At 46.5% G+C, this 26,894-nt stretch overlaps 1 protein-coding gene across 2 annotated transcripts in view; it reads right to left on the reverse strand.

Annotated features, from left to right (window-relative positions):
- Window positions 1-3,307: 3,307 nt before the first annotated feature.
- SIK2 (salt inducible kinase 2) overlaps window positions 3,308-26,894 on the reverse strand; it is a 40,681-nt gene continuing 17,094 nt past the window's right edge. For both annotated transcript variants that reach the window (XM_041471406.1, XM_041471405.1), the window contains 11 exons: window positions 22,254-22,378; window positions 20,518-20,641; window positions 20,067-20,287; window positions 14,659-14,811; window positions 13,120-13,284; window positions 9,932-10,160; window positions 9,012-9,296; window positions 8,645-8,808; window positions 8,071-8,193; window positions 7,424-7,515; window positions 3,308-6,973 (listed from right to left, as the gene is read on the reverse strand). In XM_041471406.1, coding sequence (XP_041327340.1) covers window positions 6,403-6,973; window positions 7,424-7,515; window positions 8,071-8,193; window positions 8,645-8,808; window positions 9,012-9,296; window positions 9,932-10,160; window positions 13,120-13,284; window positions 14,659-14,811; window positions 20,067-20,287; window positions 20,518-20,641; window positions 22,254-22,378 — 2,252 coding nt within the window. In that variant the 3' untranslated portion in view covers window positions 3,308-6,402. The remainder of the gene's footprint in view (window positions 6,974-7,423; window positions 7,516-8,070; window positions 8,194-8,644; window positions 8,809-9,011; window positions 9,297-9,931; window positions 10,161-13,119; window positions 13,285-14,658; window positions 14,812-20,066; window positions 20,288-20,517; window positions 20,642-22,253; window positions 22,379-26,894) is intronic.

The following is a 26,894-nucleotide window of genomic DNA, read 5'->3' on the forward strand; positions in this document are numbered from 1 at the left end:
TGACTCAGGCTCTAGGCAATTCCTGCTGGATTTTCAGGGTTTTCTGTGTGTTTTTGTGACGTTTTCGTGGTGGTTTTTTTTTTACCTTGCTGCATCCAGAGCTGGTGGATCCCTTGGCAGAGGAAATCGAGCACCAGTTTCCTTCCCCACCGGCACCTGTGAGAGTTCTGTGACCAAACCCGAGGGGAAGGGAAAGGGTTAAAGCCCTTCAGAACCTTTCTGAGCTGAATTACCTGAAACTTGGGATGGCCCAGACAGATGTGTTGGCATGGCAACGGCTCCAAGGAAACGCCGCTGGGGAAGGGGAGCCGCAGCCCTGCCCTGCCCCAGCCCCTGATTAGCGGCAATAATTAATTATCCCTCCAGCAGCCCCTCCGTGCAGCGGCGCTGACGCGAGCAGGGCTGACGAGGCCCGGCTGTTAATTTGCTGCATTAATGACGATGCTCTCCCGCTTTGGGAAGGGGGAGTTAAAGCCGCTTTTCCTGCGGGTTTGTTCTTCTCTTCACCCCAGCCAGGGCTGGGAGTCCGGGGGAAAAGGGAATTGCTGAGCTCTGCCCCTGGATTCAGCCTGAACAGCCCTGCTCTGTGCCCAGTTTGATGGGGAAGCTGGGAACTGCTGCCGGGGGGATGCTGGGCTCATCTTCCAGCTCCAGGAGTTCTTCTGTGCCTTTCTGGGTGTTCAGAGTTCCTCACCTGCCTTTTCTGGGTGCTGTTGGACGCCAGCCTGGGTGTTGTGGTTTGCTGAAGGACAGGACTCAGCTCCTGCAGCTTCCTCTGCCATGAAAAGGAACTTTTTGGTGAAGTTGAAGCTCCTGATTCCCCAGACCAGGAGCTTCTCCAAGTGACCAAGATGTAAATTGTTAATTTTGAACAGAACAGCCTGCCCTGGAATAGGGAAGGAAGAGGAAAACGATCCTTTTGCTCCCTTCTGGGAGGTTTTGCTCTGTGCAATCTGTGCACCTGAGCTGAGCTTTCGCAGAGCCGCAGAAGCTCAAGGTGTTTATTTTCACAGCAATATAGATCCTGTACCATTTTGGTGGGGGCTGGTGGTCCTGCAGAAGGCTGCCTGGCTCTGCTGAAGCGTTTTCCATGGAAACAGCCCCCTGTGCCTGCCGGGCCGTGCTCAGGGGAGGCAGACCCAGGTGATTATACCCTGGGATAATTTCCCCTGTTGATGTCAGCTCCCAGCTCTGCTCTCCAGCAGGGAGTTCTGAGCTCCCAGAATGTGCCCGGCCTTGGCAGGGCACTCTCAGCTGGGTGAATGGCCATTTGGGGGTATTTTGGGAACAAACCCTCCATTAGCTCCCTGTGTGTGAAAGGTTTTGCTGCTGCTCTGCACACCGACCCCACACGGATCCTTATCAAAACCCCACGGCCTTTATTTGCTGATAAGTCACCCCAGCAGGGGCTGTTACATAAAACCACATTATGGCATTTCCCTGGCAGGAAATCACCACGTTTGGGGAGCTTTTTGAGCAGAGAGATCTCTCCTGAAAGCCCCATATTGAAACTCAAGAAGCACTGAGTGACAGCTCTGGGGAAAATGGAGCTTTCCTGGGAGGGATGGCGGATTGGAAACCCTGGGAAAACGGGCAGATAGAGCTTTAAAAATCAGATCAAAGGAGGATAAAACCTGCTGTAGCCTTGTGCCCACATTCCTGAGCGTGTTGCCATGGGGGGTGTGTGCTCCTTTTGGGATTGCCTGTGCTGGGATGATTCCTCAGGGCATCCCTGCTGGGGTCCCCTTGGTCATCCTGAGGTCAGGGGGGATTCTGGGCTGTGGATGTGCCTTTTGGAGCTGCCAGGCTTCAGTTTCTCAGTCTTTACCCCTCACCCATTGCTTATTTCACCCCCAGGGTTAACTCTTGTCCTTTTAAAGATCTGTGGTGTTTCTAACAGCAGGCACAGGTTTTCTGTGGTTATTAAATTGTCAGCACTGGATGGAATTCTCTGCTGCTGGAGCTGCAGGTATGATTTTTCATCAGGGGCCATTTCTTTTAAATTAGAGGATGTTCCTTCCTTGGTTTCAGTTTCCACTCAATCTTGTGGTTTTACACTCAGATTAACCTCAAATTTCTTGGTTTGCCTGCGTGTCCAGGCTCTTCCACAATTAACTTTTTGTTCTGCTAATTTTTAACCACTGAGAATCAGGATAACCTGTCCAAAATCAGATGAATATCAGGTTTAGTCCACACAGAGCCTATTCCTTTAGCCTTGCAAACCTCAGCCAGTGGCACTGAGTTATTCTCTGTACCTCGAGGTGCAAGCAATGGAATCCTCAAGGCACTGGGGGCAGAAACATTTCCCTTATTTCTCCATTCATTTCCCAATTCTTATCCCTTTGAGGGTTTGCCTCAAATTCCCAGCTGATGCCCTATGGGAGCCATCCAATTAAAAGTTTCTTTTCATCACATTTCACATGAGCTCTCTGCCATCTGACCTCCCCTGCAATGCAATATTCCCATCAGAAAATCACCTGAATCAGCAAAACCCTCTGCTGGCTGAACTTGCAGCTCTTTCCCCACAGTGACCTGCTTGGCCACGTTCCCATCAGGGTCAGGGTTGCAGAATTTGTGCCTCATTTTCCAGTCCTGCACTTTGTCCAGCATTGGAGGGAGAAAGGGAGGAGAGGAGAATTAATTCCTGCTGTAATTTTATAGCCAGTCTGACATATTCCTCAATTTTAGGATTTTTCAAACCATCTCAGCAGCAGGGCTGTGTGCACTGAATTCAGACACAATTTTAAGGCTCTTTTTGGAATTCCCAAGCCTGCTCAGCAGCAGACCTCTGTGCACAGAGTTCAGACATGATTTTAGGTGTCTCTTGGATTTTCCAAACCATCTCAGCAGCAGGGCTGCGTGCACTGAATTCAGGTACAATTTTAAGTCTCTCCTTGGATTTCCCAAGCCTGCTCAGCAGCAGAGCTCTGTGCACAGAGTTCAGACATGATTTTAGGTGTCTCTTGGATTTTCCAAACCATCTCAGCAGCAGGGCTGCGTGCACTGAATTCAGGTACAATTTTAAATCTCTATTTGGATTTTTCAAACCAGCTCAGCAGCAGGGCTGCCTGCACTGAGTTCAGCCCCAGTTTTAAAGCTCTGTTGGGTTTTCCACCTCAGGGGTGGATGTTTGGGGCTGAGTCACTGCCTAAAAGCAGTTTTGGGGTGGGGGAACAGAATCCACAGGTTCTCCACAAACTTTTGCATTTTATCTCCAAACATCACACCGTGGTATCAGCAGGAAGCATGAGGGTCACAGGAATGTCACTGGTGATGTTAAAACAAGAGCTGCTGACGATCTCTCCACTGTTTTTTGTTCTCCTTTTAATTAATTTTGAACGAGCCTTCTATTAAAGAAAGTGCAAAGTGCTGTGCCAATCCTGTGGCACCAAGTTTTCCAGTCTTTCCAAATTCATATTTAGCAAACCAACAATCCCAAGCGTGTCAGAACCATGGGGAGCAAACCTCAGTCTAGAAAATCCAATGTTTGCAGCAGACATCAATTGTTTTGGTGCCTCAGAGAGAAAATAACTTGACCCTAATGAAGACAAGAGTGGCAGGCGCTGCTTTAGCTCACTAGAAATTTAAAAAATGAAATGCACATATTCTTTATTTTGTATTAATACACTGTAACTGCTTTACAGAGTCCAGCAGATCAGTTGCATGTAAATACTACAGATGAACTTGCCAAACTGGAGCTCACAAAACTAGTGCATTTATCCCAAAGCAGAGACTAAACCCTCTAAATCCTTAAAAAAATACATTAAAGAACATACCACACACACACATATTGCACTTTTCTCCGTATGAAATTTGTACCCCATATACATCACACCAAAGTCTCTTCAAAGGAGGCTGTAGTACAAGATAATAAAGCTAATAATTACTCTAACAGTAGTGTACACAGTTCTCTAATGTTAGAACAGAAGAGATTGGAACAAAAAAGCCACTTCAAAGGAGTAGGAAGTGGTGCCCAATGGATCCTCTCTGTATGAGAAGGCTTCAGAAGCCTTTTAGTCCTAATTGGCTTAAAGGAAATTACATGAAATGTTAAATATGCTTTTGGCTGAGGGGAAAGAGTCAGTCTAAACTACATTAAAAAATACTGCAGCTTCCCCCTGCCCAGCACTGCAAAGCTCCAAGGAGCTCACACTGGTTGGCACATCCTGATAAATGAATTGCAGAACTCCAGAAGGGAATTATTTTTATCTTCTGAGTCCTGAAACGTGCAGGATCCTGGAGCTGGATGGGGAAGGAAGTGGTTATTGTTCTGGCACCCAGCCAGCTCCTGGAGCAGCAGCGGGGCTGTCCTGGAAGCAGCTTTCACTGCCCAGGTCTGTGAGTGCTTGGACAGATTCCACATTGCAGAAGGTGTGGGTTGTGCTGTGGGGTAGGGAAGGGGGAGTGAAAGGACAGGACTCTGTTTCCTCTCTGCTCCTGCTCTGTTCTGCTGCAGTTTTTGTCAGGCTGTTTCCCTTCAGGTGTCACTGGGTCTGTGTTCCACCGTGTCAGACAGATTTCCTTCCCAACAAAAACCTTTTCCCTCAGCCCTTTAAAGCAGAGCTTTCTGGCCATCTTTGCCTCGTGATCCTGCTCCTCCAACTCTCCTTTGCCTTGAGGATCCCTGTGCTAGCAGAGGTAGCAGCTGAGCACTTTTGGACTGGGCCAGTGCCAGAGCAGGCTCCAGAGAACAGGAATTGTCTCCACCTGCCCACACACGGACCGGGTGCCTTCTGTCACCTGCTAAACCCTTCTCCCTTCACACACAGTGGCTAAACCCCTCCTAGTCCATGTTTTAATGTGGTCTTATTGCTGTAAACGCTGATTTTCACCTCCCTCCGCCCTGGGGATTTGCAGTATCAAAGACCAAACCTTCCAGCAAACTCTGGTGTGATCAGCACAGTTCCTCCCGCTCTTTGTGCTTTGATGAAGCTGCAATTGTGCTTAATGTTTGCTCAGGAAAGGGCTGGCCTGGCCACACTTGAGGGGCAGAGCCAAACCCCAAACTGGAGATCTCATCCTCCTGCAGCTCCCTGAGCCACCCCCCTCCTGTGACTGGGATTTCATGAGTGGAAAGTTCTGGAGACACAGCTCCTGCTGGAGCTGGAGCATCTCCTTGAAATGGTGGAGACATCAACAGATTGATGCTGAAATATTGCTGTGATACTTTCAGTGTCCTATATACACGAGCCATTCAAACACTAAGGAAGTTAAAACATGTCCCACATGGTGGGACGTGTGCTCTGAAGGGACTTTGGCCACAGCAGGGATATAAATGGGGTATTGTCTACTTTCTTCAGAAAAAAGCATATAGGCTGATAAAGAACTGAAAAAGGCACAGCACTATCACTTCACAGGGGTGTTTTTTTTACTTTTTATAAGCTCATTGTTTTTTTTTATCCTTAAAGTTCTAAAACCCTAAATAATTGTCCAAATATACAAAGCTCAAGAAACCACCAGCAACACATACTGCAAATTCAAAACACAGTTTTGTTTGCTTGTTTGTTTTTAAAATGCAACCCAGGGACAGGTGGATCCTTTCCAGCGAGCAGAACTTCTCCAGGACAGAGCCCTCCTGAAATAGGGGGTGATTTCAAAAGCCACCCAGGTGGATATTGTATTTTTAATGCCATTTCCTGCAGCTTTTGCTCTCTCTCTCATGGCTCTCTTACCTTCTGTTGGCTCATCCTTGATCCTCCAGAATTCCGATCCCCACCCAGAGGTCTCTCCACACAATCCCAGGTTTCTTTTGACAAAATCAAGGTGTCCCTTGCTCCAGATTCCTTCAGCAGACAGTGAAGAGCTCCTTGGCAGGCTTGGGAAATCCTGGTTAGGTGCCAGCAGGAGGAAGTGGAGGCTGCCTGAGACGCTCAGGGCTGGCCACGGAGTAATCCCAGACCAGGAGCCCAACCAAAGTGCAACTTCCCTTGAATTCCACCTCGTGCTCCTGTTCTCCAGAGGATTTCAGTTGCCATCAGCGCAGACCCAAATCTACCCTGAATTTCAGTGAAAACTATTGCTTTTATTGCCAAGAAGTACGAAAAGTGTGCACTCACTCTCCTCTCTCCGAGTGGATGGTGGATGAATGCTGACAGACTCCCCGAATTTTTTCAGAAGGGGCGATTTCCTTCCTCTGAAATTCACCTTTTTTGCCTCCTTCTACGCAGACTTTGTGGGATGAAGCTGCACTCCCTGTTCTCCAGCCCCTGCCACTGGGGCCAAACACCTCCTGCTATTTTTTTTTTCCTTCCAGCCAGGTGGATTTTCAGTTCCCCTGTCAATTCGAGGGTCGAAAAACTTCGACGGGGGTGGGGAGGGGGTAGGAACGGTGGGGAAAAAAAAATAAAAACCAACCAAAAATTGACATGCTTCTCCTTTTGTCCTTCCAGTATGCCCTGGGTGCTAATTCACCAGGACATAACCACCGTGCTGGGGATCCACAGCCTCCATCATCTCACAATCAAAGAGTCCGGGCAGTTCTGACAGGGGCAGGGAGTCGTAGCCGGGCTGTGCCTCTGCAGAGCTGCTCTGGCTCTCAGGCAACGCTCCACTGCTCTGGGAGAGGTGGCACTGCTCGGCAGAGGGGACAGCAGGCAGCTCACAAGTCTGGTAGGGGAACGGGAGGGGCTGTGCTGGCTGCCCCTGGCCCGGGGGGGACAGCCGGGATGGGCTGGGGGGCGGCGGCTCCAGCTGCACCTTGGGGTACTGCCTGAGGAAGGGCTCGAAATGCATCTGCCCCGAGGAAGGCTCCAGCACGGGGCTCAGGGGCTGCTGCAGGCTGAACTGGGCTGGCTGCTGCTGCTGCTGCTGCTGCTGGGGCTGCTGCTGCTGCTGCTGCTGGGGCTGCAGCTCCTCCGGGCAGGGCAGGGGCAGCGGGCTGGCCCGGGGGTACGAGCTCTCTGCTATCTGCATCTGGTTAAAGTAGGCCTGCAGCTGGGACTGCTTCTGCAGGAACAGCCTCTTCTGGTGCAGCCTGCAGCCAGGACAGAAAAAAAACAGTTATTTTGGTCATTTGGGCAGCTCACACAGCTCCAAATCCCCGGGCAAGCCTGCTCGTTGACTTTTACACACATCGAAGTTACCCTTTTCAGTGTTATCACACATCTCCTCTGAGCACGCTATCAAATTTTTAAGCTAACCCCATGCATTGTTTAATTCACTTTGTTACGAATGAGATGCACTGTGTTTGTATTTTAAAGCCTGCTGTTCACTGCTCTGGGGAATTTGGGAGATGAGGATCAGGCAGAGAAATTGGTAAACACATGGAAAGACTTGTTCTTGCTTTTAAAAGAAGTTTTGCTTTTAAAATAAGCTTTGAAGTGAAACTTTGCTTTTTCAGATAATTTCTAAATGGACAAAGAGAGTTCCAGTTCTTTTATTGCTCTTGAGAGTAATTTTTCTGCATAATTTGGGGGATTCTCACCTGTGCTCCTGGAGCTGCTGTTCCAGACTCCGGGGCAGTTCTTTGCAGTAGAGCTGGCAAGTGTTGGGAGCTTTGGAGAGCAGAGTGGGCTTCTGCAGGGAAAGCAGAGCTGCTTTAGATGGCTTTTGATTTAATGAATGAGTCCAGAAAGCAGCAGAAAGATTTTATACCCCTGTAACTGCCCAGCTGTCCACAGAGCCACTCTCTAAACCCATAATGCTGCCCATTGGCTTCTAACCCTTAGGCAATGTTTTTGCAGGAGAGATTATGCCATAAAAATCCATGGAAAGCTTTTTTCCCAAGTGGAAGAAACTACAAGCTGGAAAACTAGGGAAAAACCAGTTTTTTATGATCTAAAGGTATATGAAAATGGGTTTGAAATGAAGGGAGTGTGGAAGAGGAAGGCCCAGGGGGTTAAGAAGTGGCTCCTCAGGTGCTGATGCAGAACCTTTTTGGGATGTTACAGCAATAATCTGTATTCAGCAGCAGTTACTAAACACTGCCAGGCTGGGGAGGAAAACAGCAAGAATGCACTTTTTGCATCATTAGGGTCAGTGCCTGACACCACAAAAACACGGAGCAGCTCCCAGTTCAGCTGCTGGGAAGGGAAGGGAAGGGAAGGGAAGGGAAGGGAAGGGAAGGGGTACCTGCAGCCGGTGTTTCAGGTACTGAGTCTCCAGGCTCTGCCTTCGGGACAGCAGTGGGGTCTGTGCACCACTGGGGAAAGCAGCTGGAGCCTCCTGCTGCTGCTGCTGCTGGGAGCCTTCCTCCTGCAGGGGGAAGAGGAACAAGCTGCATGGGCAGAAAAGGCTCCCTTAACCCTTGCTTTAAGGGTTTTCCCTGCCAGAGATTCTGTGGTTCCTGTTCCACTCAAAAAAACTCACTGGGATCTCTTTAAAATTCACTCTGCAAATCAATTTGTGTGTAATTGCAATCTGCTTCTTGCAATTGTACCTCCACCAAGAAAAGGTGTCACTGGCCTTTGCTAAATCCCAAACACCCTTCAGAGTGAAAGCAGTGACTGTTGGGTTTGGAAAGCTGGCAGAGCCCCTCACTGACACAAGGATGGGCAAAGGCTGCAAATTCTCCACTCTGGGAAGGCAGAAAGGAGAATAGGACATTTAATCTGTCAATTAGCTGTTCCCAGATCTCCACACCACCTCATCCTCTCCTGATCTATCCCACAGCATTAAGATGGAGCTCGATTTCTGCTTTAATTACCTGTGCAGGGCTGTTAACGAGGTCCTGCAGCTGGGTGGCAGCTGACGTCAGGGAGGGCTCTTCCTCTGATCCCATTTGTTCATAGAGCAGCTGGACTTTGTTCAGCTCCAGGATTCCTTTGGTTCGTGCCAGGTTCTGGAGGTGCTGCCTAAATGCTACAATTCCTGGAGAGGAGAAGAGATGAGCAAAAACCCCTTGTGAGAAAAATCCGATTTTCTGTTTAGCACCGATCAGCCGAGCGACAAACCGAGCCACAGCCGAGCACGGAGGGCACTTCCCGCTGTGCCAGGCTGTCACTGCCATTAAACCAGAATATTAAAAGAGATGATGGCTACTGAACAGAGCAGCTGCTCTGCAGAGGAGTTACCTTGGGTGAGGGAGGTGTCGGAGGCCCTGCGGCCCTCGCGGAAGCTGACGGGGGAGCGGTTGTGAGCCTCTCGTTTTTGGGAGCTCAGGGCCTGCATGGCCGGGTTGGCAGGCCTGAGCCCCAGGAATGGGGAGGGCACCCGTGGGGCGTGCTGGCTGCTCAGCACCATCTCCTTCAGGGAAGGGGTCTCTCCCAGGAATTTGAGATCCCTCTGCATGGAGCCCATGTCGTACTCCGAGTCGATGCTGCCCAGGGAGGAGTTCTCATCCAAGGAATAGACCTTCCCTGGGACAAAAAAAAACCCAAAAACCAGGATAAAAGTGAGAATCAGCACCACTGACTCAAGCTACTCCTGCCAGCAGTGGCTATCTTAGAGTGAACAGCCAAAGAAATCAATTTTGACAAAGGAATTGTCAAGTGGAACTTGCAGTCCAATAATGGGGATTTGCTGCTGGGTTTTTGCAGTATCTTGCAGCAGCCAGACACTCTGCAGATGCTCACTGGCTTGTCTGGAAAGTGTTTAGGGGTTTTTTTAACCCTGACAAAACTGTAGCCTGAAAGGCTTGGTCACCTCACTGCTGCTGGAGTCCAGAGGGTTTCATTTCCCCACTGGTCTCTGCCAGCTCATCTTTAGGGATGAATTATTTGGGGACATTCAGTTGAAAAAGTAGCCAATTTTGCCAGATTTCCCAGTAGCTTTTGGGGTTGTGGCATGAGTTTGATCACCTGTAAATTTGCTGCTCTGATTTTATACTGTCTCAACAGCAGATTTTGAGGTATTTTGAGGTTTTTTCCCTTTGTCCTTTCCAGCAAAGAGAAACCGTCTTGTACTCGTCACTCATAAACGCCCATGTCTTCCATCCCCAGCTGATCGGGCTGCGTGCTGAGGCAGACAATGAGCTTGGAGCTGGGCTCTGTACCTGTGCCTGGCACCATCACCAGCTGGTTGGTGACCTCAGCCAGGGTGTGCCGCCTCTTGCCGCCTCGCGCTGCCTGCAGGGCCGCGAAGGCCTGCGCGGGGTCCTCCTCCGCCTCTCCTTCCGTCTCGATCCCTTCGTCGATGCAGGTTTCCATCATGCTGGAGGGCAGCGACTGGCACCCCTTCCTCATCACCACGGGGGGCACGGGGTCCAGCAGGCAGCCGTTCACCTGGGGGCACAGGGACAGTTTGTTTGTGCCAGCTTTGCTTGTGCCCAGCTCTGTTTGTGCCCAGCTTTGCTTGTGCCCAGCTTTGTTTGTGCCCAGCTCTGTTTGTGCCAGCTCTGTTTGTGCCCAGCTTTGTTTGTGCCAGCTCTGTTTGGGCCCAGCTTTGGTTTGTGCCCAGCTCTGTTTGTGCCCAGCTTTGTTTGTGCCAGCTCTGTTTGGGCCCAGCTTTGGTTTGTGCCCAGCTTTGTTTGGGCCCAGCTGTGGTTTGGGCCCAGCTCTGTTTGTGCCCACCTTTGTTTGTGCCCACCTTTGTTTGTGCCCACCTTTCTTCTGTGCCCAGCTCTGTTTGTGCCCAGCTTTGTTTGGGCCCAGCTTTGTATTGTGCCCACCTTTTGTTTGTGCCCAGCTTTGTTTGGGCCCAGCTCTGTTTGGGCCCAGCTTTGGTTTGTGCCCAGCTCTGTTTGTGCCCAGCTTTGTTTGGGCCCAGCTTTGTATTGTGCCCACCTTTCTTCTGTGCCCAGCTCTGTTTGTGCCCAGCTCTGTTTGGGCCCAGCTTTGGTTTGTGCCCAGCTTTGTATCGTTACCACCTTTTTTCTGTGCCCAGCTCTGTTTGTGCCCAGCTTAGTTTGTGGCCAGCTTTGGTTTAGGCCCAGCTCTGTTTGTGCCCACCTTTGTTTGGGCCCAGCTCTCATTTGTGCCCACCTTTTTTCTGTGCCCACCTTTTTTCTGTGCCCATCTTTGTTTTTTGCCCAGCTCTGTTCTGTGCCCAGCTCTGTTTGTGCCCAGCTCTGTCCCATGCCCAAATAATCACCCCAAAAGCAGGAACTCCCTGCCCTGAGGCAGCTGGGATCTTTAACTCAGCAGAGTTCCGTAAGGCTTGTCATGTACAATTCTTCATTTCCTATTTACATTCCCTTAACACTCAATTCCCTAAAACTAAATATTCTTATTCCCACGGTTCTGTGCTCTCCAGGGCTGATTTCTTGGGTTTTTTTTTTGGGGTTTTCTTTTGAGTTATTAAAAACTTTGCCAGCTCAGTCACAAGTATAAAACATTTATGGAATGTGCAATACTGCTGTTCCCCCTTCCTATACCTACTGTGCTCATTTATCACGCTCAGATAAACACCAGGAAAAACCCAGCCTTGCATTTCATCCTTGCAGGGCTGTGCTCAGGAATAACTCCATAAATGCACCTTTTTCCAGCACAACTCCACTTGATTAATGTTGTTCCCCTGCAAACACAGGTTGCCTGGAGAAGCTGTGGAATCTCCCTCCTTGGATTTACCCAGCCTGATAAAGCCCTGAGCAGCCTCCCCCAGCTTTGAATCAGACTTTTAGAGGCACCTCCCCAACCTAAACTGCTCCTAGGATTTTAATTCTGGTTTTATTCTCCAAGCCAGCTTGCCACGGATCCTTAACTAATTTTTTGCCACATGAAATTATATGGGTTTTAGGCAAAAAAAAAGATTTTATTTTTATTTTACTTTATGACTTCATTATTTATTATTCTATCTATTTTAAGCATTCAATTATTTTATTATATTTATTTATATTAATATTATTTATAGATTTATTTATAAATATTTCCATGTCCTGAAGCTTTTGGAGGCTCTGTCCTGTAATTACTGTCCTGCTGCACAAATAGGATCACACTGGGTAAAATATGGATGGAAAAACCACAATCCTTTACCACAAAACCTGGCACTGCTGCAGCTGATTTTATGTAAAGCCATTTTTTGTGAGCCATTCCTGAATTCTCCTCCAAGTCCTTTGCTATTTTGAAAAGGAGCAGTGTTTGGAAAAGAGGTTTCACAGCATGGACAGCAGCTCTCAACAAATGGTCTTGAGGCAGAACTATATGGTAGGAAAATATCAAGAAACAGCTATAAATAATTTAAACAGCAGGAAAATGATGATTCCTGCACGGGACAACTCTGGCTCTGCTGCCTCTGTTTTGATTGAGTGGATTTTACCTCTAAATTTCATTTTTTGAACACTTTCCTTCCCATCTGGGACTTCTCCACTCAAATGCCTGGCACTGATGTGGCAGAAAGGAAGAGCAGAACCCACCCCACGCTGGCTCCCTGCAGTTTTTCCAGGGATCAGAGCCTGGAAATCTTTAGTGCTCAAGTCCTACAAAAATTAAGAATATTCCCAAGTGAGTTCAGCCCTGACACCTCGCTGCTGTCACCTACCCTGGCCAAAGTGCAGCTATAAAGCAAAAGGGGGATGCAAAATAAAGCTTGAAATGTTAATTTTGAAGTGCTTTTGAACTGATTTGTGCTTTCCAGCTGCCACAGACCACACAAGGAGCCAGAGCTGAGAACCAGGGCCACACTCTTGGTGCTGGGAACAAACCAAGGGAGCAATAAACCCTTCAAACTGGCAGGCAGGAAATCAAACCCCAGCTGGCACCAGGCAGGATAAATATGCTGAAATTCAAGTTATAACGTGGTGCAACATGAGAGAAAACAACAGCAGTTTTATGAGAGTCACATACTTCATAAATGTAATTATTTTAAGCTATTTCCCCTTTCTAATTGCTGACTCCAGATCAGGCTGGAGCTCCTTTGGGACACTTCAGCTGCACCCAGGACCCCTTTGTGTAAGAAGGAGGAGTCTTTAGAGCTCTTGAAAATACATTTTAGAAGAACAAGGGAAGGAAACCCTTGTTTGGGTTTTTTTAGGAGTTTTTTTAGGGCTTTTTTTTCCCCTTTCCAAAAGCAGTGTGGTGAGAATGGAATGAAGCAAAGAACAGGAGGCAGAAGAATGATGGAAAAAGACACAGCTGTGGGGAGTCCCAGGGAAAGAGAAATTTGGAATACCTACAGCTCTTGATGCTTAAATACTTAAATTTCAGGAAGCACTGCTGTGCTTTTAAAAGACAACAATATTTTTTAGCTGGAATTCCTGGACAAAAAACCAAAACGAACAAATAATAAAGTGATTTTAAGCTGTACCTTTGGTGTCTCAACCCTTTCCTCCTCCATGAAAGCTGCCTCTCCCTGGCAGCTGGAGGGAGGGAAGGAAAAGGTTTCTGCTCCTGAGGCTGAGGGGAGCCCTGGAGACTGCAGCAGCCTTGGATTTTGGGAATGCAGGTTCACCGAGGGCACCACAGCTTGGGCCTGAAAAACAGAACTGAGGAACTCAAAACTGGAAGAGTTTTAGGTGGGGAGCAACATCCAAAGTCACGGATGAAACAATGTGCAGCCCAGTGCCAAAGCAGAAGTGCAAGATTTATTTCTTGGTTCAGGATGAAGAACATTCTTAGCCTTTAAACTTGGAAAAAAAAATAACATTACAACCCCCAAAACATCCAGGCCAACCCCAAATGGCATTAAGCTCAGTACTTATTGAAGCTGACTTATTCCCAGCAGCACAGATAAGAGTTTGGGGCTTTCTGGTGCTCTAAAATTCCTTTTTTTTTATGGAGTACAAACCCCCTGACTGCTACCAGGAGGCTCAGGAAGGTTTCAATGACTTTTTTTGGAAATTTCCTGAAGATTAGGAGAACAGGGATATTTTCCCCTGGTTTTGAACCTTTATTTCCTGGAGTGCAGCATTCACAGCACTGGCCAAAAGGAAACAATCACCCTCAGCCAGGAGCTGTGGTGCCACCATGTGTGAAAACAAATTATCCTTGGGACAACTGGGAGGCTGCAACTGAAGAAAAAAGTGGGAATGTGGCTCTAAAATGCAGGAATTCAGTACAAGGAACCCCCTCCCAGAGGTGTTTTATTCCTCCTTGTTCATCCTGCTTTTAATACATCTTAAAATTGACCATGAATACATCTTAAAATGGATCATGAATACATCTTGAAATTTATAATTTTCTCTGTGGCACTGTGACTTTCTATCACAAGAACCAAGCTTAAACCTGGGTTTAATCACTGCCACGCTGTTCCTGGACCTGTGTTTTTGCAACTGAAGCTGAGTTTCACCTCAAATATCAACCAAATATCCCCAAGGGCATCATCTTCCAGGTCAGCCTTCCCAAGGCACCACCAGGAGACTGAGCAGCTAAAAGCAAACCCAATATTTGCATTTTAAAGGGTCAGGGTGAAACACCACCAAGCAGTGAGGGATTACAGGTGGGAAAGGAGGGATTTTGGAGGGGAATGAGGCAGAGGAATGAGGCAGAGCAGCCCAGGGCTGAGGAGGGAACTGACCTTGGCCACGATCTGCTCGGTGATGGTGCTGACTTGGCATTTTAAGCTTCAGGATGAAACACCACCAAGCAGTGAGGGATTACAGGTGGGAAAGGAAGGGTTTTGGAAGGGAATGAGGCAGAGGAATGAGGCAGAGGAATGAGGCAGAGCAGCCCAGAGCTGAGCAGGGAGCTGACCATGGCTGCGGTCTGCTCGGTGATGGTGCTGAGCTGGCATTTTAAGCGTCAGGATGAAACACCACCAAGCAGTGAGGGATTACAGGTGGGAAAGAAAGGATTTTGGAAGGGAATGAGGCAGAGGGAGGAGCCCAGGGCAGAGCAGGGAGCTGACCTTGGCCACAGTCTGCTCGGCGATGGTGCTGGGCCGGCGCTGGCGCGCGTCCACGCGCTGCTCCACGGGGAAGCTGCTCCGGTGAGACTTCAGCCTCTCCACCAGCAGGTAATAGATGGCAGCAAAGTGGTTGTAGCTCTTGTTCTGCAGGGACTGCAAAAGAAAATAAACGTGCACCCTGTTGAGGGAGTGACCAAATTGCTCTCTCACTGCTTAAAGAGGCAAAAAGCCCAGAAGTTTCTGTCCCGAAGACACCTCATGGGACCTTTGGGGCTTCTCCTCACACCTGGGGCTGCCAACTGGACAGAGGCCAAGAGGTCCAAATTGTACCAAATTTACCCAGTTTGGTACAAAGACACCTCATGGGACCTTTGGGGCTTCTCCTCACACCTGGGGCTGCCAACTGGACAGAGGCCAAGAGGTCCACCCTACGTAATTCACTAGAAAAGAACAAGGGAAATAATCACTTTTGGGGAAATAATCAACTTTTGTGGGGTGTTTTAGTAGGAGTAAGGACCTCATGCCTCTGGCTTGGTTCTTCTCTGTAAGAGCTTTGCTATTTTGCCTTTTATTAAACCTTTTTCTGTCTCCAACGCTGCCTCAGAAGCCATCCTGCTGGTCTGATGCTGTTTGGGGTAGCTGGGCTATCTCAGGTGTGATGGTTTCTCTGAGAGCTCCTAAGAGCACAGCCAGTGTGGGAGCAGCCAGATGGGGGCTGGTTTTTTGTGTTCTGCCAGAAAATGAGGGGATTTGGGTGGGTTTAGGAGGTAGCAGGGAAGGGAAACGCTGCTCTGAGCTGAGAAGGGCTCAAAGCAGAGTGGCAGGGACAGAAAAACATCAATGCTAGGTTGTGCTGAGCTCCCAGGTGGATGGGACACTCACAGAGCTCCCATCCTAGAGGAAATCACCATGTCAGCCCCCCAGGAATGCTGGAATTTATGTCTGGGATAGGGCAGACACCTCAGCTGCTCTCTGCCTTCCTGCCCCTCCTTGATTCTCCTTTCCCACCCTCTTAAAAGCTCAGAATTTGCTTTGATTCTCATTTGCCACCCTCTTAAAACCTCAAAACGAATTTACTTCCTAATTCCCATTGGTCTCTCTCCAGCTGCCAGGTTAATGATTTATCCAACCCCATTTCAGTGTGTTTTACCCCATTTCAGTGTGCTTTATCCCCAGTTTGAAGGTTTTTACCCCCATTTCAGGTGTTTTACCCCCATTTCAGTGTGCTTTACCCCCATTTCAGCATGTTTTACCCCAATTTGAGGTGTTTTGCCCCAATTTCAGTGTGCTTTACTCCCATTTCAGTGTGCTTTACACCCACTCCAGTGTGCTTTACCCCCATTTGAGTTGTTTTACTCCCATTTGAGGTGTTTTACCCCCATTTCAGTGTGTTGCACCCCCATTTCATTATGTTTTACTCCCATTTGAGGTGTTTTACCCCCATTTCAGTGTGTTGCACCCCCATTTCATTATGTTTTACTCCCATTTGAGGTGTTTTACCCCCATTTCAGTGTGTTGCACCCCCATTTCATTATGTTTTACTCCCATTTGAGGTGTTTTACCCCCATTTCAGTGTGTTGCACCCCCATTTCATTATGTTTTACTCCCATTTGAGGTGTTTTACCCCCATTTCAGTGTGTTGCACCCCCATTTCATTATGTTTTACTCCCATTTGAGGTGTTTTACCCCCATTTCAGTGTGTTGCACCCCCATTTCATTATGTTTTACTCCCATTTGAGGTGTTTTACCCCCATTTCAGTGTGTTGCACCCCCATTTCATTATGTTTTACTCCCATTTGAGGTGTTTTACCCCCATTTCAGTGTGTTGCACCCCCATTTCATTATGTTTTACTCCCATTTGAGGTGTTTTACCCCCATTTCAGTGTGTTGCACCCCCATTTCATTATGTTTTACTCCCATTTGAGGTGTTTTACCCCCATTTCAGTGTGTTGCACCCCCATTTCATTATGTTTTACTCCCATTTGAGGTGTTTTACCCCCATTTCAGTGTGTTGCACCCCCATTTCATTATGTTTTACTCCCATTTGAGGTGTTTTACCCCCATTTCAGTGTGTTGCACCCCCATTTCATTATGTTTTACTCCCATTTGAGGTGTTTTACCCCCATTTCAGTGTGTTGCACCCCCATTTCATTATGTTTTACTCCCATTTGAGGTGTTTTACCCCCATTTCAGTGTGTTGCACCCCCATTTCATTATGTTTTACTCCCATTTGAGGTGTTTTACCCCCATTTCAGTGTGTTGCACCCCCATTTCATTATGTTTTACTCCCATTTGAGGTGTTTTACCCCCATTTCAGTGTGTTGCACCCCCATTTCATTATGTTTTACTCCCATTTGAGGTGTTTTACCCCCATTTCAGTGTGTTGCACCCCCATTTCATTATGTTTTACTCCCATTTGAGGTGTTTTACCCCCATTTCAGTGTGTTGCACCCCCATTTCATTATGTTTTACTCCCATTTGAGGTGTTTTACCCCCATTTCAGTGTGTTGCACCCCCATTTCATTATGTTTTACTCCCATTTGAGGTGTTTTACCCCCATTTCAGTGTGTTGCACCCCCATTTCATTATGTTTTACTCCCATTTGAGGTGTTTTACCCCCATTTCAGTGTGTTGCACCCCCATTTCATTATGTTTTACTCCCATTTGAGGTGTTTTACCCCCATTTCAGTGTGTTGCACCCCCATTTCATTATGTTTTACTCCCATTTGAGGTGTTTTACCCCCATTTCAGTGTGTTGCACCCCCATTTCATTATGTTTTACTCCCATTTGAGGTGTTTTACCCCCATTTCAGTGTGTTGCACCCCCATTTCATTATGTTTTACTCCCATTTGAGGTGTTTTACCCCCATTTCAGTGTGTTGCACCCCCATTTCATTATGTTTTACTCCCATTTGAGGTGTTTTACCCCCATTTCAGTGTGTTGCACCCCCATTTCATTATGTTTTACTCCCATTTGAGGTGTTTTACCCCCATTTCAGTGTGTTGCACCCCCATTTCATTATGTTTTACTCCCATTTGAGGTGTTTTACCCCCATTTCAGTGTGTTGCACCCCCATTTCATTATGTTTTACTCCCATTTGAGGTGTTTTACCCCCATTTCAGTGTGTTGCACCCCCATTTCATTATGTTTTACTCCCATTTGAGGTGTTTTACCCCCATTTCAGTGTGTTGCACCCCCATTTCATTATGTTTTACTCCCATTTGAGGTGTTTTACCCCCATTTCAGTGTGTTGCACCCCCATTTCATTATGTTTTACTCCCATTTGAGGTGTTTTACCCCCATTTCAGTGTGTTGCACCCCCATTTCATTATGTTTTACTCCCATTTGAGGTGTTTTACCCCCATTTCAGTGTGTTGCACCCCCATTTCATTATGTTTTACTCCCATTTGAGGTGTTTTACCCCCATTTCAGTGTGTTGCACCCCCATTTCATTATGTTTTACTCCCATTTGAGGTGTTTTACCCCCATTTCAGTGTGTTGCACCCCCATTTCATTATGTTTTACTCCCATTTGAGGTGTTTTACCCCCATTTCAGTGTGTTGCACCCCCATTTCATTATGTTTTACTCCCATTTGAGGTGTTTTACCCCCATTTCAGTGTGTTGCACCCCCATTTCATTATGTTTTACTCCCATTTGAGGTGTTTTACCCCCATTTCAGTGTGTTGCACCCCCATTTCATTATGTTTTACTCCCATTTGAGGTGTTTTACCCCCATTTCAGTGTGTTGCACCCCCATTTCATTATGTTTTACTCCCATTTGAGGTGTTTTACCCCCATTTCAGTGTGTTGCACCCCCATTTCATTATGTTTTACTCCCATTTGAGGTGTTTTACCCCCATTTCAGTGTGTTGCACCCCCATTTCATTATGTTTTACTCCCATTTGAGGTGTTTTACCCCCATTTCAGTGTGTTGCACCCCCATTTCATTATGTTTTACTCCCATTTGAGGTGTTTTACCCCCATTTCAGTGTGTTGCACCCCCATTTCATTATGTTTTACTCCCATTTGAGGTGTTTTACCCCCATTTCAGTGTGTTGCACCCCCATTTCATTATGTTTTACTCCCATTTGAGGTGTTTTACCCCCATTTCAGTGTGTTGCACCCCCATTTCATTATGTTTTACTCCCATTTGAGGTGTTTTACCCCCATTTCAGTGTGTTGCACCCCCATTTCATTATGTTTTACTCCCATTTGAGGTGTTTTACCCCCATTTCAGTGTGTTGCACCCCCATTTCATTATGTTTTACTCCCATTTGAGGTGTTTTACCCCCATTTCAGTGTGTTGCACCCCCATTTCATTATGTTTTACTCCCATTTGAGGTGTTTTACCCCCATTTCAGTGTGTTGCACCCCCATTTCATTATGTTTTACTCCCATTTGAGGTGTTTTACCCCCATTTCAGTGTGTTGCACCCCCATTTCATTATGTTTTACTCCCATTTGAGGTGTTTTACCCCCATTTCAGTGTGTTGCACCCCCATTTCATTATGTTTTACTCCCATTTGAGGTGTTTTACCCCCATTTCAGTGTGTTGCACCCCCATTTCATTATGTTTTACTCCCATTTGAGGTGTTTTACCCCCATTTCAGTGTGTTGCACCCCCATTTCATTATGTTTTACTCCCATTTGAGGTGTTTTACCCCCATTTCAGTGTGTTGCACCCCCATTTCATTATGTTTTACTCCCATTTGAGGTGTTTTACCCCCATTTCAGTGTGTTGCACCCCCATTTCATTATGTTTTACTCCCATTTGAGGTGTTTTACCCCCATTTCAGTGTGTTGTACCCCCATTTCAGTGCATTGTACCCCCATTTCAGTATGTTTTACCCCCATTTCAGTGTGTTTTACCCCAATTTCAGTGTGTTGTACACCCATTTCAGCATGTTTTACCCCTATTTGAGGTGTTTTACCCCAATTTCAGCATGCTTTACCCCCATTTCAGTGTGTTGTACCCCAATTTCATTATGTTTTACCCCAATTTCAGTGTGTTGTACACCCATTTCAGCATGTTTTACCCCTATTTGAGGTGTTTTACCCCAATTTCAGTGTGTTTCACCCCCATTTCAGTGTGTTGTACCCCCATTTCAGTGCATTGTACCCCCATTTCAGTATGTTTTACCCCCATTTCAGTGTGTTTTACCCCAATTTCAGTGTGCTTTACCCCCATTTAAGTGTGTTGTACCCCAATTTCATTACGTTTTACCCCCATTTGAGGTGTTTTACCCCAATTTCAGCATGCTTTACCCCCATTTCAGTGTGTTGTACCCCCATTTCAGTGTGTTGTACCCCCATTTCAGCGTGCTATACCCCAATTTCATTATGTTTTACCCCCATTTGAAGTGTTTTACCCCCATTTCAGTGTGTTTTACCCCCATCTGAGTTTTACCTCCACGGTTTTCTGCTGGTCTATGCCCAGGCTGTGCATCAGCCTCAGCACCTGCTCGTTGTACTCCCCCAGGGAGGGCTCGTTCTCCTCTCCTGCTGGGTACAGGATTGGCCTCTGGGCAGGAACTTCCACCAGCATCCACTTGTGCTCCTTGATCTGAGCAATGCTCAAACGTTTGGATGGGTCCAGGACCAACATTCTCCTGATCAGGTGCTCACACTCTGTTGGAAAAAGGAGAAAAATAAGAATTTTAGACTTGCTCATTGACCTACCAGCCCAGAGCTGCATCGCCGCTGCTAAAAACCTCTCAAAACAAGACTAAAAATCACATTAAAGTGGAGAAAACCCCAAATTCTTCATGGCCAGCAGTGCTATTCCCCCTGCCCACCTCCTGGTTAGCCCAGAATTTATTCAAACCACCCCAAAATGAGTAAAGCCACGCCACTGTTACCTTCTGACATGAAGTAAGGGATCCTGAACCTCCCCTCCAGCACCCTCTGCCTCAGGATGGGCAGGGTGGGTCCATCGAAGGGCAGTGCTCCACACACCAGGACATAGAGCACCACCCCCATGCTCTGTGGGGAAAAAAAGGGAATTTTCAGCTCAGTCCCAAGCTCCCAGCAGTGTCTCTGAGGGTGCAAGCCAAGCCCTGCCACAGAAATAATTCTTTTCTGCAGAAAAAGGGAGTTTAGATGCAAAGGAGGGAGGTGCACACGGGTGACTGAGAAGTGAACCCCAACTTCAGCTGAGAATTTGGGCTATTTTAATAATTTCATTATTATTTTTATGATTATCTATTAGCATATTGTTTATTAATATATTATTTATTTTAATTATTATTTATATATTAGCATAGTATTTATTAATCTATTATTTATTATGTGTAATTTATAGTTCATTACTATATAATATTATATTATTTATATTATTTACTCCTATTATTTATTTATTTATTTATTATTAATCTCAGCCTTGCCCCCCCAAAAAAAAGCAACCCTCAGACAGCAGCCACTCAAAGTGAAAAACTGCAATATTTTACATTTCAAGCCTGTGTGAACAGTCAGTTTAGGGGATTATTCAAAGTGAGCAAAAGGGGAAATTATGGGCAAGAGCTCTGCTCCAATTGCTTATTCCTGGAAGGATGCAATCATGGGAATGTTCTTGCCAAAAAAATAACAGTGAGAGAACCACAGCAGCCTGGCACAGCGCTGGGTCTCTCAAGGGGGAAAAAGCAGGTGCTGACCTCAAAACTTTGTAAAAACGCTGAGATTTTACAATTAAATATAGATTTTCATTTTTTTTTTAAAGAAAACCCTGTCAAAAACTGAACTGGGGATTGCTGCAAGCTGAGCACCTTCACAGAACCCTTAACTCAGAGGTGAAGGTGATTTTATTTTAAATAGCAACACCTTCTCTGGGGGCAGGCAGAGCCTGTTCATGATTTAGGACCTTTTTTATGGAAGGAATATTTACCAAAGTTCAGGGATTCCCTTCTGGTGCCCTCAGTGTCACCTGGCTGACGTCTGCTCTGTGTTTAGCAATTCCCAAAGGTCCAGGGAGGCTGGAGCCTTTTAAAACCAGCATTTATTAGGTGCTTATGTACACAGAACCAGCACACAGGCAGATAAATGTATGTAAAAGCACGTTTTAAAATTTATTTTATTACCAGCTTCACAAAGATTTTATTTGTGAAGGCGAGTTGGATTAATTTAATTTAAAAATCAGGAAAATCAAAGATTCTGGTTCTGCAGCTTCAGAATAATCAAATATTCCAAATCTGCAGCTTCAGAACAATCAACTGCAGGTAAAAAGAAAATAAATTATTCCAGACCTGCAGCTTCAGAACAATCAACTGCAGGTAAAAAAAAAAAAAAATTCCAGATCTGCACCTTCAGAAAAATTGAATATTCTAGATCTGCACCTTTAGAACAATCAAATATTCCAGATCTGCAGGTAGGAAAAATTGAATATTCCAGATTTGCACCTTCAGAGAAATTGAATATTCTAGATCTGCACCTTTAGAACAATCAAATATTCCAGATCTGCAGCTTCAGAAAAATCAAATATTCTAGATCTGCAGGTAAGAAAATTTGAATATTCCAGATCTGCAGCTTCAGAACAATGTAATATTCGTTCCAGCTTCCCAAAAGCTGACTGGAATGCAGTTAAAATTCAGGATAATGGTACCCAAATGTCCAGCTGGGGTCCCTCGTACTGCTGGCCTTCAAACACCTCTGGGGCTGCGTAGGGGGGGCTCCCACACCACGTTGTCAGAGGCTCCCCGCTCTTGTAGAAATTCCCAAAGCCAAAATCTGGGGGAAAAAATGAAGGGAGAAGTCACTCCAAGCTTGCACTGCAGCACAAAGAATAATTAGAGTAATTACAGGCATGCCCCACTGTGATTCCATCCCAAATCCTTGCGGGGACTCCCACCGGTGCTGTTGGGATGCTGGGTGTCCTCTGTTGCTGTTTTTGTGTTGTGGAATGATTAAAATGCTGCAAAACCTTCACAACCTGGAGGAGTTTTGAGTACAGCCACCATTAAAATTCAACAAGCTGACAGTCATGGCAGATAAATGAGATTATTGACTTGCCAAGAGATAATCTGAGATTTGCTGGGCTTTCCTGAGGTGCTTCCTTGCCTTGAATACACAGCAAATTTTGACAAGCTTTGGAGCTGGGAGGAAGGAGCTGTGCCAAGAGCAACAGGCAGGGAAAGCACGGGGACTTTAGCTGGGAAGGGAACTTACTGGGGCTGTCTGCAGCCCTTGGAGCCACCAGCCCACAAATAAAACCTTCTTTTAAATGTTATGGCTTCGTGCAGGACCAGCTGCGGTCTGACATTAATCAGAATTTTTATAATTCAGGGGTGAGAAGCAAAAGCAACTCAGAGGCTGGTGCTTCTCCCCTGGAGCTGGGCAGCTGCTGGGACAGTGGTGACAAACAGGGCTCAGGCAGCTCTGAATGCTCCTGGAGGTGACAAACAGGGTGACAGCAGGCTGATGGTACAGCTCTGAGTGCTCCCAGGGATGCTGGGAGGTGACAAGCAGGGCTCAGATTGTGGATCCAGCTCTGAATGCTCCTGTAAAGTGACAAACAGGACACTGGGAGGTGACAAGCACAGCTCAGGCTGTTGGTGCAGCTCTGAATGCTCCTGGAGGTGACAAACAGGGTGACACAAGGCTGCTGGTGCAGCTCTGCATGCTCCTGTAAGGTGACAAACAGGGTGACAGCAGGCTGTGGATCCAGCTCTGAATGCTCCTGTAAAGTGACAAACAGGACACTGGGAGGTGACAGGGCTCAGGCTGTTGGTGCAGCTCTGAATGCTCCTGGAGGTGACAAACAGGGTGACACAAGGCTGCTGGTGCAGCTCTGCATGCTCCTGTAAGGTGACAAACAGGGTGACAGCAGGCTGTGGATCCAGCTCTGAATGCTCCTGTAAGGTGACAAACAGAGCACTGTGAGGTGACAAACAGGGCTCAATCTGTGGATCCAGATCTGAATGCTCCCAGGGATGCTGAGAGGTGACAAACAGGGCTCAGTCTGTGGATGCAGCTCTGAATGCTCCTGTGAGGTGACACACAGGGTGACAGCAGGCTGTGGATGCAGCTCGGAATGCTCCCAGGCTGCTGGAATGCTGACCAGCAGATAGCAGAGCTGATAAACGCTGTGGTTATCACAGGCTCTGCTGAACCACCCCATTCACCCCGTTTGTGTCGCCTGTGCTGCTCAGAGGAGCCAGAAAACCAGGGGAGATCCCTCAGAAGCAGAGAAACAGAGAGAGATGTAACAAAAAAATCAGAAAAAGTCACCCTGGAGCTGGTTTGGAGCAGCAGAGCAGAGCTCTGGGGGAAAGGAATGGGGGCTGCTCCCAGCAGCAGCTCCAGCAGCCTCTGATGGAACTCTACCTGCAAGACCACTCAAAAACGAAGCATTTTGGGAACAGTTTTGGTTTTTGGAGCTGGGAATGAACCCCTTGCAGTGCTGTAAATCCCTGGTACGTGCAGAACCCCGAGTGCCCCAGGGGTCAGCACACCCCATCCCTGCAGGGTGAGCTCCTGGCACCTGGGCACCAGCAAAGGCTGCTCCGCCAGGCTGGCTGCCAGGGCTGCTGCGAAGGTCAGGTCCAGCAGAGCCCAGAGTGTCCCAGCAGAGCCCAGAGTGTCCCAGTAGAGCCCAGAGTGTCCCACCAGAGCTCAGAGTGGCACAGCAGAGCCCAGAGTCCCAGCAGAGCCCAGAGTGTCCCAGCAGAGCCCAGAGTGTCCCAGCAGAGCCCAGAGTGTCCCAGCAGAGCCCAGAGTGGCACAGGTCACAGCAGAGCCCTGACGAATGTCAGGTCCCAGCAGAGCCCAGTGTCCCAGCATAGCCCAGAGTGTCCCAGCAGAGCCCAGAGTGTCCCAGCAGAGCCCAGAGTGTCCCAGCAGAGCTCAGAGTGTCCCAGCAGAGCCCAGAGTCCCAGCAGAGCCCAGAGTGTCCCAGCAGAGCCCAGTGTCCCAGCAGAGCCCTGGTGACGCCACCGCGGCCCAGGGATGTCACCGAGGCCGGGGCTGCCGCGGCCAAGGCCGGCTCAGATTCCAAACTCCTGCAGGAGCCACGGGGCAGAGCAGGACAGCACATCCCTCTGCCCTTCCTCCCTCAGCTCCTGCAGCACCTTCAGCTGCAACAACCCCGGGGGGACACGAGAATCACCCCAGAGCCCCCATCCCTCTGGGTAACACGGTGTCACCTTTCCCCCCTTCCCTTTTTTCACCTTCTCCCTTTTGTCACTGTGATATTTTATGAAAATCCTTTCGCCAGGATTTTCTCCTGACAAGCCTCAGAAAAGAAATGTAAACAATTAACTGTCTGATGGCTGCAGAATGTGCTCTGGAGATGGTTTACCAACAGGTACACCTTTGACTGGTCTCATGTGAGTTGTTTTTACTTGATGACCCATCATGGTCCAGCTGTGTGTGACCCTCTGAGCAGTCACGAGTTTTTATTATTCATTCCTTTTCCTAGCCTTCTGATGTATTCCTTTCTCTCTATAGCTTAGTATAGCACTATAGAATATATAATAGAATATAAAATCTAATATAAAATATACAATAAAAGATAAAATATAATATAAAAATATACATAAAATATATAAGAGATATAAAATATAATATAGTATATAAGATATACTATATTATACTATAATATACTATATACTAAATAATATAATATAATATAATATAATATAATATAATATAATATAATATAATATAATATAATATAATATAATATAATATAATATAATATAATATAATATAATATAATATAATATATCAGCCTTCTAAGAAATATGGAGCCAGATTAATCTCTTCCCTCATCCTGGGACCCACAAACACATCACCCTTTTTTCACCTTTCCCCTTTTTTCACCTTTTCCCTTTTTCCCCTTTTCCCTATCACAGCCAGACTGCTGTTGTGATTTTTTTTAATCGTTATTCCCTTTGAGAAGAGTTTTTCTTCCCACAGAATTGGCTTGGCAACGGTGGCAATGCTTCGGGAGGCACGGAGCCATTTCTGCTCTCCACAGCAGCATTCTGCCACTCCGTGTAAGTGTCATTTAAATCTGATTTCTCCCCTCACTTATCTCGGATTTGTCAGGTTTTCAACATCCTCGTAGTGCAGATAAACATCAGGTTTTTATCTCGTTGTTTTTACTTGATGACCCATCATGGTCCAGCTGTGTGTGACCCTCTGAGCAGTCACGAGTTTTTATTATTCATTCCTTTTCCTAGCCTTCTGATGTATTCCTTTCTCTCTATAGCTTAGTATAGCACTATAGAATATATAATAGAATATAAAATCTAATATAAAATATACAATAAAAGATAAAATATAATATAAAAATATACATAAAATATATAAGAGATATAAAATATAATATAGTATATAAGATATACTATATTATACTATAATATACTATATACTAAATAATATAATATAATATAATATAATATAATATAATATAATATAATATATCAGCCTTCTAAGAAATATGGAGCCAGATTAATCTCTTCCCTCATCCTGGGACCCACAAACACATCACCCTTTTTTCACCTTTCCCCTTTTTTCACCTTTTCCCTTTTTCCTATCACAGCCAGACTGCTGTTGTGATTTTTTTTAATCGTTATTCCCTTTGAGAAGAGTTTTTCTTCCCACAGAATTGGCTTGGCAACGGTGGCAATGCTTCGGGAGGCACGGAGCCATTTCTGCTCTCCACAGCAGCATTCTGCCACTCCGTGTAAGTGTCATTTAAATCTGATTTCTCCCCTCACTTATCTCGGATTTGTCAGGTTTTCAACATCCTCGTAGTGCAGATAAACATCAGGTTTTTATCTCAGAGCTGCAGCTCTCCCTCGGGTGCCACCCTCATAAATCTTCCTATCAGATTCACAAGTACAAGAACATTTATTTGTAAGCACAGCTAAAGAAAGCATGACCTGCTTGGGAGCACGAGGATTTCAAATCCTAAAAAAAAAAAAAAGTGAAATTCTTTGCTTGTCCGGACTGGGATTTAAAGTCACCTCTTTGAAGAAATCACCAAAAAGAAACATGAAGAAATCTGAGCAGCAAAAAGAACAGAACCAATATAAGCCAAGCCTCAGGTTTATGTTATTATTAACTTCAGATGATGAATTTTGTAATATATAAAGGTTTTATTTCTGATCACCTCAGGAGCAAGGACATGCTGGAGGTGCTCGTGGCCTCTCTGAGCAGAAGTGCAGCACTTGCAGCGCTGAACTGGGTGGGAGAGCAGCTCTGAAGGTCCTGTGACAGCACAGAGCTTCACCAGACC

The sequence above is a fragment of the Pyrgilauda ruficollis genome, unplaced genomic scaffold (genome assembly GCF_017590135.1).
Source record: "Pyrgilauda ruficollis isolate IOZ18807 unplaced genomic scaffold, ASM1759013v1 scaffold268, whole genome shotgun sequence".
In the NCBI taxonomy this organism is placed as follows: domain Eukaryota; kingdom Metazoa; phylum Chordata; class Aves; order Passeriformes; family Passeridae; genus Pyrgilauda; species Pyrgilauda ruficollis.